The sequence below is a fragment of the Topomyia yanbarensis genome, chromosome 3 (assembly GCF_030247195.1).
Source record: "Topomyia yanbarensis strain Yona2022 chromosome 3, ASM3024719v1, whole genome shotgun sequence".
In the NCBI taxonomy this organism is placed as follows: Eukaryota; Metazoa; Arthropoda; class Insecta; order Diptera; family Culicidae; genus Topomyia; species Topomyia yanbarensis.
Genome location: NC_080672.1, coordinates 175,700,988 through 175,713,424, shown reverse-complemented (window position 1 = coordinate 175,713,424; position 12,437 = coordinate 175,700,988). Strand labels below are relative to the sequence as shown.

Below are 12,437 nucleotides of genomic sequence, written 5' to 3'. Positions count from 1 at the left end.
ATTTTTAACTGCTACTACAAATTGAAAAAAATATATGTGAAATCAATATATTCAATATAACGAATTTTCTCGGTGTAAATTTTCGACTGTTATTGTTATGAAACGAAAGAGTTTGTATATACCGCACAAGGAAATGAAAATTTATCAAAATTCAGTACAAGTTTAGACAATTTGTGCATTCTAATTAGTGAAAACACATTAGCCAAGAATGGCCATTGTTTTGCTGGCTAAAAGAAACAAAAATGATTAGTCGCTATGAAACGACGATAGAGGATTATTTTTTTCCTTTTTTTATTTGGCCCATTTGACAGGTATATCCTGAATCCAAACAATGATGTTCCTACCACTGATGCCAGCGACAATCCTAATCTAGTGTTCTGTATATATTTTGGCAACTCAGTAAAGAAGCCCGGTCAAACCATTCGGAATTTGAATCGGAATCCAGAATGGAGTCAGCATGGATTCCAAATCAAATGCAACAACCGATTCTGAGTCGGAATCGCTTGTTCCCGGTCAAACCATTCGGAATTTGATTCGGAATCCTGAATGGAGTCATTATGGATTCCAAATCAAATGCAACAACCGATTCTGAGTCAGAATCGGTTGTTGCATTTCATTTGGAATCCATAATGACTCCATTCAGAAATCCGAACCGGTTACGGAATGAGTTTAACTGGGTTGCATTTGATTTGGAATCCATACCTAATATTGAGTTCCTTTGACTCAATCTCGTGGTATCGTGGGGGAAGTTAAAATTAGGTAAACCGTGTTAAAGGTAGTTTCCATTTAACCACGGCAAAAATTACAACTCATTGATAGGTTTTTTATACTCAAATTTAAGTTGTATTTACCTAATTTTGAGTATACCCCAAACAACTCAAAAGTACCTTCCTCCACGGAAGACCTCGACTGAGTCGAATCTCTCGTTTTGTTTTTGACAACACTAATACCCGGTCAAACCATTCGAAATTTGATTCGGAGTCCTGAATGGAGTCAGTATGGATTCCAAATCAAATGCAACAACCGATTCTGAGTCGGAATCGGTTGTTGCATTTGATTTGGAATCCATAATGACTCCATTCAGAAATCCGAACCGGTTCCGGAATTAGTTTAAAGCGCGACGCAGACGATACATCAGCTTCCGTCAACGTCAACGGAACGTCACCGTTCCGTCAGGATAAGTTAAATACTTTTCTCTTGCGCCCGTTCACACGTGCCGTACGTCAAAACGTTCCGTGCCGTTGATGTTGTGTGTAAATGCCTCCATTTAACTGCATGTAACTTATCCTGACGGAACGGTGACGTTCCGTTGACGTTGACGGAAGCTGATGTATCGTCTGAATCGTCCTTAACTGGGTAAGTGCGAAAGCGACGCACAACTCAAAAGTAAGTTAAAAGAACTTATTCTGCAGGTTGTTTTATTTAACCGTGTAGTTGCAAACTTTGACAATCGCGCGAAGCTGCTGAATTTTTCCTTGTTCTTATTAGAAATGTCATGTGTTGAATTAACCCGCGCTAGAGTGTGATTCTTGAGTTTGCCAAAGAGTTGTATAGGAAAAACTATAAAGTTTAAAATCATTCAAACTTGCATTTTATCGTATTCTATTCGTCAAAATATGGCTCAGAATGCTGATCTAATTAAACAAGCAATGTTTGAGGAATTGCAAAAAATTCTTAATCCAGACGGTGAAATCCGGAGACAAGCTGAAGAAAGGTTGGCTCAGCTTAAATTTACAGAAGGTGGGTGTCGGTAGCAATTCCTATACCTCTATCTGCTTAAGTGTTGTTACATACTTGTGTTTGCAGGTTACGGAATTTATCTAGCGGAAATAACTATTAACCAAAACCTTGATCTAGCTTTCCGGCAACTTGCTTCCGTTATGTTGAAACAGTATGTCGAGGACTGCTGGGCCGCGGGAGGAAGTGGGGATGAAAGCTCCGTTGATGGTGTTTTATTGGTGAATTCCGAGGCAAAAACTGCCATAAAAACTATACTTCCTCAGGGACTGTATGACCCGAATAGTAAGGTAGGTCTATAACAACAATAGCTGAACAATTTACTAGAAATATTGTGATAATTCAGATCCGCAGCGTCGTGGCTTACTCCATATCGAACATTGCATCGTACGATTGGCCAAATGATTGGCAAGAACTCTTTGACATCATTGTCCAATGTCTAAGTGGAAACGAGAACTCGGTTCATGGAGCCATGAAGGTTCTGGTCGAATTCACATTGGATTTGGACAAGCAAATCGTTGAAGTTGGTCCGATGATCCTTTCCGAAGTGTACCGAATTTTCGCAGCTCAGACTGTGTATAGTGTTTCAACTCGAAGTTACGCCGTCAGAATCCTTAATTCTTTGTTGCGCAGTATCAACACGCATGTCGAGTCTAAGCAGGATCAGGCAAACATTTTGAACCCAACACTTCCGACATTTATGCAAAAAATGATTGAAGGGCTTACCGTACCAAATGGTTTGCACAGCAGTTTCGAACTTAAAACAGAGATTGTAAAAGGTGAACTGCGTTTTCGGCATTCGATTTTTATTATTAATAGTCTTGTATCAAATTTCAGTTCTTAAATACATGACATCTGACATGTCTAAGTTTGCTAGTCAATATCTGTCTGCAATTTTGCCACCAATCTGGCAGCTTCTAACTCAAATGGCCGACATTTACATCAAAGTGATCGTAAACGAAACGCAAGAAACACCTTTTACTAGCAATGCGGAAGGTATTTGAAGAGATAAAAACCAGTTACCATCTAAATCGGTTGTAAATATAGGATTATTCGTTCCAGGCGATGAAAATGAAGACTTCATTTCCATGATTTTGCAAATATTCGAATTTTTGCATACCATCATAGAAATGAAAAAATACAAAGGTGCCATTACAAATGTTCTGACGGATTTGATCTACATAATTATTCTATACATGCAAATGACAGAGGAGCAGGCGCAAAGTTGGCACGACGATCCGGAAAAATTTGTAGAGGATGAAGATGAACAAGGGGTTGACTTTTCAATTCGAACCACTGCGCATGATGTACTGTTAGTGATTGGTCAGGAGTATGATCAAAAATTATTACCTTGCTTCTCCGAGGCGCTTGGGAAACACATAACTGTGGCCGACGCCGATCGGAATGCTGGACATCCCAACTGGTGGAAGTTGTATGAAGCGTCTATGTTGGCAGTAGGTTCCTTCAAAGAAATGATTATTGAAAATGATACAAAATTTGATCTGACTCAGTACTTGAATCTCGTCAAAAGCATTATGGAGTATCAGGTAAGTAAAGCATGCAGATTATTTTTAGAGTTTATGTATCCAATGCTATAAACAAACATTATTCAATAATTTAGCTTGCTAAAGGCACTAAAGTAAGCGACTAAATTGAGTGCTGCAATACCAAACATCAAGATGTTTAAACAATATTTTTAATTTGCACAAACAGGTATCACCTTACCTCCTGGGACGTTGCTTATGGATTATCAGCCGTTACTGTGACTGTAACATATATAACCAGCAAATTCTACAGCAAGTGGTAGACATAACTATCAGTAGTATGTCACCAGAAAAACCGATTGTTCTACGAATTACCGCTGCAAGGTAATTTTCAATGCTCAATTAAATTTTTTAACCCTCAAAAGGCAAGCTAATATTGTGACTTTAAGAAGCATCGCTCCTAAGACCCAATGAAATCAAAAGTCTCTTTTTTATCGTTTTATCAGTGAGAGAATCGAAAGCCCGAAAACGCTCGATCATTTGTATTTCAAAACACAAATTTATTGAACCTAGAGAACTGTAACTAGCCGGGCCTCTGAGACCCCTTGCTTTTTTTTAGGTGTAATGAATTATTGCGCACTACCAGTACCTTAAGGTTGGAGAGAGAATCGACAAAAATCAAAAACGAAAAAAGCAGTTTTTTCCACACCGAGTGTTAGATCTTCATAAAAATCAATCAGCAGTACTGTAACAACATTTTACATAAGCTGATTGATTTTATTTTTGAAGATCTAACACTTGGTTTGGAAAAAACTGCTTTTTTCGTTTTAGATTTTTGCCGATTCTCTCTTCAACCTTAAAGATATGTTTTAACGCAAGTTTGCTTTGGGGAGGTATTTTGTCGCAGTTCTTATGCGTTATATTTCCCGTCGAAAAATCCAAGATATCGGAATGTCGTAATGTTGATGACTTGATCACGTACCTATTTTTTGGACGTTATGACCTGTATTCTGATCAAATTTCTAATAATCTCTTTCAGAGCGATTTACGGATTTTGCTCGAATCTTCGAGAATGCAATGATGAACGTAAGGCCTATCTTGTCACAAAACTGGAACAATTTTTTGATTGCTTGATGCCTTTGTTCAGTCAATCGCAAAACACGGTTCAGGGCCTACTGTTGGAAACATTAACAGCAATAATTGCGGTAAGTCTACCTATATGTTTTCCTTTCTCACCTTGAACAATATGTTTTTTACCATAGTACGACGCCGAAGTAACGGCAACAATATCCGGTAAGGTGGTATCTCTTACGATTGCCATGTTTCTCAAGTACCACGATGATCGCTTTATACTAGAGCTGGTTCAAGATATTCTGAAAATTCTCTCGCAGAATCCGTTTTGTTTGGTACCCTTGCAAGAGAAAATTATACCGACCATCGTCAGCATACTTAACTCGGAAGGTGAAGAAACATCCACAATGCAGGATATTGCCCTGGATATCCTGGGAACCGTAGTGAAATATTCCCGTGGGCCACTTAGTGGAAATATGGTTGAGAATGCGTTTCCTGCTGCAGTGCATTGTATCCTGCGAACTGAAGACCACGCAGTAATGCAGTCCGGGGGTGAATGTCTGCGAGCATTTTTAACAGCCAATCCAGAGCAAATCTGCGGGTACAAGAATGGTGAGGGACTAAATTACATAATGGAGGTTACAACTATGCTGTTAAATCCCATGAACACAGAATCAACTGCTGCCTTCATTGGGCGATTGGTCATAACAATTATCACAAAAGTCGGAAACCTTCTTGGGGAGAATGTCGATCTGCTGCTGAAAGCAGTCATTAGTAAAATGCAGCTTGTTGTATCACTTAACGTGATTATGAGTTTAGTTATGATTTTCGCCCATCTTATTCTTGTACAAATGGATGCCGTACTGAATTTCCTAAGCACCGTGCCTGGTCCAACAGGTGAACCAGCTATGACATTTGTATTTGTCAATTGGCTAAGCCGACAGCACATGTTCTACGGATCCTATGAACGTAAGGTTAGCACAATGGCACTCTGTAAATTGTTTGAATACGGTGTCACGACCAAGGACGAGAGGTTGAACTCGGTTATGATTAAAGAACCTGTCGTCAATATCCAACAAGGGAGACGAACTCGCTCGGCTACTTCGAAAACGAATCAAGAATGGGTCGACGTTCCAATTTTGCTAAAAATCTTTAAATTGTTAGTGAATGAGCTGTCTAATTTAAAGGAGGCAAAGGAAGCGCTGGCAGAAGAAATCGATTCTGATGAATCTAGCAGTGCAACAGACGACGTCAAAGGAAACAACCTTGTGGCCTTGATGTTAGGTGAAGAAGGTTCGTGTAACGTGAACTGTTAGGGAATAAAAGTATGTAACGTAATGTTTTTTTTTTTTTTGTTTATTTGAAGATGAGGAAGATGAAGATGATCAGCAAATGATGCAAGAGCTGATGCAGAATCCTATGTTCCAATGCGACATGCAAGAGTATTTGGTAAAATTTGTACAAAGCTTCAGCCGAGATGAACATTTTCTTGTGTTTTTGGAAAAACTCGAAGATGCCGAAAAGCTGATTCTTAAGGGATTTGGAATTAATGTTGCTTAAAGTAGTACCAGTCGATATTTGTGTATATTTGTTACGTTATGTTCAGTGATGTAAATAGCTGTTAGTTTTATTTGCATGTAAATGATACAATTGAAACCCGAATTAAAGCTTTTCATCTATCAACATTTTATTGTAAAAACAGCTCAGCCACTTGATTTGCAGGTGAATGGAGAGCAGTGAGTCTAGTTATGTAACGTATGCAAACTAGGCTCGATAGAACTAACCAAGTCAGTCTTGGAATCCATTTGGAGCAGCATCAGATGTTGCTTCAAGCTGTTCTCAACTCCCATTCGGCAGTTTTCACGCCGCCACACAGTGGTCCCAAACTGAAAAACCTGTTTTAATCCACCTAGTGGTGCAATTGTGCCTTTCTCATTTATTCAAACTATGATTTAATACCTGGTTACGCTCTATTTAATATTGTGGAAATGTCTATTACATTCTCATTAAACTTGATAAGCATATATAATTGCACGACTATCGCGAACCCGACAAGCTACATGTCGACTCTGATACACTTGAATCGAACAAAAATATAATATTTTATTAACTTAATCAACAGTGTTCAATGTTGTGTTCTTGCTAACCTATTTTGAAATGCGGGGTGGTGAGGAAGGGAAGGGGTATAATACGAGGGGCAAGCACTAAATCTTCAATACGACGCAGTGCCAAAAGTAGTACTTAATTAGTTACTTTAAATACCATTAAGTACATCAAATACCGCAAATATTTGAAAAGTACGCATCAAATTCATTGTACTTTAATTACAGAAAAGATTTTAAGTACAGCAACTTCGTACTTTAAATACGCAAAAAAATTTAATTATTGTAAATATGTACTTTAAATACTTCAAGTAATCACACATCGACGTTAATTACATTAAGTCACTTATTAAGTACAACAGAAGTATTTTTAAATATTTTCATTAGTTACTTTAATTATATTTAAAATATGTTTGGTATTTTCAATACGACGCACTCAAACCTGCTAGCGCTTGCCCCTCGGTATAATGAGTAGGAGAGGGAAGATACCCCTGGAACTTATTTTGGTATACGGGGTGGGTGAAAAGAATGCAGGTGTGAGGTTGGCCTGAGAGGATGGGGAGGGGTAAGAGTGGGGCATTCGGTCGAGAGGAAGGAGGGGGAGGGGTAGATAGGGGTCCAACACCCAACTGCATATTATGCCTTCCATTTGAGACTAGGTTAGTCAAAATTGGTTCAGTCATCATCGAAGTGGTTTTAGTTCTGGAATAGGCGCAGAACCCGAGACTTCCTGAATTGTAGGTAGTGGACAATGTATTCCAATAATCCTTGATTCGCCATCAGTGATCTAGGCCTGCGAATCGAAGTAATTTGATGCGCATTTCAATAGATTTTTAACCTATACAGTATTACGATTGTACCGGTTTTTTATGAGAAATTCCTATGTGACCGCAATAACCAACCTGTAACTCCGGAACCAAAAGTCAGAACTGAATAAAATTCAATAGCAGTCAATGAGAGTATTATACCTTTCATTTGAACACAAGTTTGTAAAAATCGGTCAATGGTTTGCTACAAAATGTTTGTGCACTAGCATAGGAACTTGAATGTTGTTACAGTACAGAAAGTTGTTACAGTACTGCTAATCGATTTTTATGAAGATCTATTACACGCTGTGGAAAAAACTGCTTTTTTCGTTTTTTGGCCATTCTCTGTTCAACCTTAAAGCAGAGGTGGGTAAGAAAACCAACCGGCACGTACATTCACCGGTACGGTTATCAAAATCTCAACTCATTGAATAAACGCTAAATTCATATTTTCGAAACAATACAAAAACATCACCTCTAATGGTTACTATATCCCATAACATAGGTTTATTGTTCGGACTATGTCACAAATGGTTGTGAACTATGCGTGTAGGCTTATTTTCCTTTTTTGTATGGTTGATAAATTCGCAAACGGAACGTTACAAAACGCTCTGATCGATCGTAGCGGTAGGTCCCTTTGTCTGGTGTGTCGAACGCGAAGCATATATGCACGGCGCTCGAACAAACCAACGAAAAGGAGACGTAAATCTGGACTGTGATAGAAAGGAATGCTGACGAAATACCATTGACCGCCGCCGACGGAGGCAAAAATAGAACTGTTCTTTATTTCATTTCACTATAATGTACAGTGCGTTGCGTTGCGTTGTGCAATGAAGGTCCGATCAGCAATTGGGTCATTCAATGAGAAAAAAATCTTCTAGTTAGAATCGATTGTGTCACTGGAGCCCGTATACGAACTGGAACTAGCCAGAATTCCAGTTTAATTCCGGCTGAACCTTACTGGGATGCAATCTAGGGGCAGATCAATCTAGGAATGTATCCAGCTTTTTGCGTGCCGTAATGGGGGTCTGAATTGTTTAGTTCGTAATACGTTTGATTGCCCTTTTTTCTACAATTTACGCCAGCTTGACAGCAACGCCCAGTTGAGGATGTCAGGTGTGAATTGAATAAACATCCAACGCATTGGACTAACGTGGGATGACTCCCAGTCAAAAAGGGCAAGTTGCTGGCTAGCGGGGGGCTATTTGCCAACTCGGATGGAACATCGTTCCATCAACCAGCCCCGCCTTACTGTAATGTTTGTATCAAATGGATTATAACATTACAATAAGACTTTCGATTCCTTACATGAGGTAAGAAATCGACGCGTATTTAGTGTATTTAATTGATTTTTGTATATATAAATTAGAATATGTCTGTAGAAAAATATACCAGTTTTTCTATTTCCTTCCTCATCTCCTACTTACGCGAGTGACTGATACCTGCTTATCCATTTTTCGTCCCATTCCAAACCTTCTCCAGATATCCTCAAAATCTCCAGCTTCTTTCTTACGCATCAAACAGCCCGAGCAATCCTTTCTCTTTCTCACGTTTGCAAGTACAGCGCAATTTATCAACAACAGTATGCATGCAGCCGATACAGAAGACTAGTCCAGGACTATCGCAAGCTGCACCGCTCCGTCCGTGTCCCCCACTATGCAGAGCATTAACCAGTTTGGCACCTATATACAGTGTTTTTCCAAACTGGTCAAACCAATTGAGATATCTGGCGTTTAAAGTACGCACATTAGGGGCCCTTACACGCGCAATAAAAGTGTCATTACTAAGTAGTATCATTACTAGAATTGTATGGGAATCCCGTCATTATTCACCTTACACGATCATTAAAAGTGACATTACTGCTCAGTAAGGACACTACTAGCGCCTCGTGTAGGGGGCCCTATTGAGATCTCGCATTTCAATACTATCGCCCTCTTCTTAATCCCAGAAGCGGTTTGTTTGCCTTCCAAGTTAACGTCAGAATGGCACAATACCAACGCAGCTGGTTAAGCTGGAAAGTCCATGGACGCCCAAGAGCGAAAAAGACAGAGAAAACTATACAAACCGCGACAATCCCAATACAGTCCTCTGCATCTACTATGCATACGCACTTTTCAGTCGGTTCGTCCATCTCGATTTCGCAATAGCTCTTCTCACTCTGTCAGCCGCAGCAACAGCATTTGTATGAAAGTGTGGAGTGACGAATGCGGAGGTATATTCTCTCGTCCCACTTGTATGCTCAACTGAAGCTGCTTCTGCGGGGATGCAAAAACCTTCGGAAAACGCTTCGTGAATCCATTTCCTCCGGTGTATGATGACCGACGGTCCTTTTGAACACTTTCCGGCGAATAAACGCGTACTATACGACCCGAAAAGCAGCAATTTATGGGAGAATTTTCACTTCACACACGACGAAGCAAACCTCAGCGGCGGTTCTATACCCGTACGATTGTAACCGGCAGCCGAATGAAGCGGGGTGGATTTTCGCCCGTCACTTACACGACCGTTCACATTCAGCAGTTCATGCTTTCTGTACCCACCCGGCTTGTACAGGAGTCTGTCAAATCCAATGGAATCCTATATTCCAATTTTTTTATATTCTGTGATATGTCATAGCAGTGCAATGCAAACATCTATTTTTCCGTTGCTGGCGAATGGTTGCTATACAACAACAACAACAACCGAAAATCAAAAAAAGTGTTGCTGGAGAAATTATTATTTTGGCCGCATCGAGGGGTTACTCAATATACTGGTAACTGGCGGTAATTTACCCGGACACTTCTTTCTGAAGATTTCATGAAGTTTCAGGTCGTGTCGTTGGTTAGACCGCACACAATGTAAAGGAAACACAAACACGTGTGGAGATTTGGTTTACCGCACCGGTACTCAACCAGTATTTTCCCACATCTGCCTAAAAGTGAATCTGAGTCAACCCCAACTGCTGTCATATTGTATGAAGTCAAGCAAAAACGGCATTAGAAATTTCTTACCTGCACAGAGTACAGTGCGTATACGGTAACACTACAACAACGGTTGTACGTCATTTCGCGGAATACCATTTCCCGGTATACCATATTCCGGAAAACCATATCCCAGAATGTACTATTTCCCGGAAAACCATTTCCCGGAATGTACCATTTCCCAGAAAACCATTTCTCGGAATGTACCATTTCCCGGAAAAACCATTTCCCAGAATGTTCCATTTCCCGGAAAACCATTTCCCGGAATACCATTTCCCGGAAAATAAATTAAACCACGTACCTTGCCACCACTCATTTTGATTACACTTGCTACGCAGCAAATGTCAAACAAACTACGAAATTCTCTCTACTTTAGAACATAAAAAGTAGTTTGGAATTTTATTGATTTTAAATGTAAGTTAGAATAACATATCAACAATGCTTCAGATATATTTATTTTGGGATTTTTATGGATTATGCATCTAAAAAATCCGGTTTTTCTTTCTTATACATGCATGCTTCCTTGTCGTTATTTTTGGCATGTTTTTGATTTATATGTACTTTCTATTTCTATGCAGTTTCACATTTTTTTAAGTACTCTTTCAAAATATTCTTGGTGTTTTATTGGATTTAAGTACTAGTGGTCCTAACATACCTTCCCCATAGAAAATTTGACAGCTCATAAATTTCACAGTCGACCGACGAAAGCGGGTGCTTCGAGGTCGACAGATTAATTAAACGACCAAGTTGGGTTTCATCGGTGGACAATTTTCGTCACCATATTAATCGCCAGATTTAATCTGTGTGAATCTGGTTCCAGTTTTAAACTATCAACTAATCGATCGATTTAATTGGTTGAAATATACCGATTTCAACAGATTTCGTCTGTCATATTTAATCGGTTGTCGCGTCGGCTGACGTCCATGTTAAACCCCCATAAGAGTCGGTGCAACAATCGACCGATTAATTGGTGGCATAGTCGGCCGATTGTGCCGACGCAAGCCGATTTAGTCGGTGGGAAAATCGGGAGGATTTTCTGTGGGGTTATAACTTTTTGAATTATAATTATTATTCTATGAGCTTATTCGCCTTCTTTTGAAGATGAGCAAATCATGAAAAATATTTTTGAATTTGTCTTCTTTAAAATTTGAGTACTTTTTTTGGAAATTAATAATTCATAACAATCTTCTTTGAGACTTTGCCTTTTTTAAGCATAATCTGTTTTCTGGTACTTTATTGGTTTATGAGAGCTTGTTTTTTTATTAATATGATCAGAGAGCAAAGATAAGGTGTCAAGCGAACCAAGCAAAAACTTGGAATGCAGAAGAATGTCATCATGTTTTATTCCAGCACAGTCAATCAATATCTATAAAGCTTATCATATCATGATTGTAAATTTTATTTGTCGCGGAATAATGTGAAATAAAGAATAGAGGAGAATAGGTTAATTTAGTTTAAAAGTTGGTAGCTCTCTCGGTGTTCCATCTAAATATACGTAAATGGAATGACTCATACAAAAGGAAAAATATTTCTTTTTCACGGATTCCTTGTTAAAATAATTGAACAAATCCAAGATTACTCTTCTGTAACGGCGAAAATGAAATCCTTTGATTTCGACGATAAATTTAACCCATTCCTCTGGATCTCGAAAACCATTCACGAAAAAAGTGGTTAATTGTAAACGCTCGTCATAATTAAAGTTTTTAGAAACCAGAATTCTCTCTATGTAACCAGGCCACGTGTATGCAGGTCCACAAACATCTTGGAAGGTAAAAAAACACATGATTCGTTGGGCTGTTTCTATAAACTCGGCTCAAAATCTCTAGTGGATTGTTCATGATATTGCCTTCTATAAAATGATAAGAATTTGAATGCTATAGAATACCATATATGTAAGTCAACGTAGCTCTGGATTTGTTCTTAAAGTTCAAATTACATGTTTACTTTAGATTTTAATAGTATAAATAATTACCGAGAAAAAGTACATTCCGGGTAATGGCATGCCGGGAAATGGTACATTCCGGGAAACAGTATTCCGGGAAATGGAACATTCCGGGAAATTATATTCTGGGAGATGGTACATTCCGGGAAATGGTTTTCCGGGAAATGGTACATTCCGGGAAATGGTTTTCTGGGAAATAACATTCCGGAAAATGGTTTTCCGGGAAATGGTAAACCGGGAATCGACGTACAATCACAACAACAGCTCTCCGTGTACGAAGCAGTCTTTCTCATCAAGACTAGTTTACCCAAATGTAAAACGAAGTGCGATTCTCG

General features: G+C 39.0%; 1 protein-coding gene across 2 annotated transcripts; it reads left to right on the top strand.

Moving 5' to 3' along the window:
• Positions 1-1,478: 1,478 nt before the first annotated feature.
• On the top strand, positions 1,479-5,959 carry LOC131688777 (importin-9). 2 transcript variants are annotated; one of them, XM_058973292.1, is made up of 10 exons: positions 1,479-1,740; positions 1,807-2,027; positions 2,084-2,516; positions 2,575-2,733; positions 2,800-3,284; positions 3,359-3,376; positions 3,451-3,605; positions 4,261-4,426; positions 4,484-5,585; positions 5,659-5,959. In XM_058973292.1, the coding sequence occupies exons 1-10, from the start codon at positions 1,617-1,619 to the stop codon at positions 5,850-5,852; spliced, it is 3,057 nt and encodes a 1,018-aa protein (XP_058829275.1). In that variant the 5' UTR covers positions 1,479-1,616; the 3' UTR covers positions 5,853-5,959. The 2 variants fall into 2 exon arrangements, with proteins under 2 accessions (XP_058829275.1, XP_058829276.1); XM_058973293.1 differs by lacking the exon at positions 3,359-3,376 and having other exon boundaries at positions 1,489-1,740.
• Positions 5,960-12,437: the final 6,478 nt, after the last annotated feature.

What these genes read in the sequence shown, in the direction of transcription:
- LOC131688777 (XM_058973292.1), top strand. Translation starts at nt 1,617, where the DNA reads ATGGCTCAGAATGCTGATCTAATTAAACAAGCAATGTTTGAGGAATTG. An exon ending in TTTTACTAGCAATGCGGAAG is followed by an intron (nt 2,734 to 2,799) that starts GTATTTGAAGAG and finishes TATTCGTTCCAG; the next exon opens with GCGATGAAAATGAAGACTTC. An exon ending in CTTGATGTTAGGTGAAGAAG is followed by an intron (nt 5,586 to 5,658) that starts GTTCGTGTAACG and finishes GTTTATTTGAAG; the next exon opens with ATGAGGAAGATGAAGATGAT.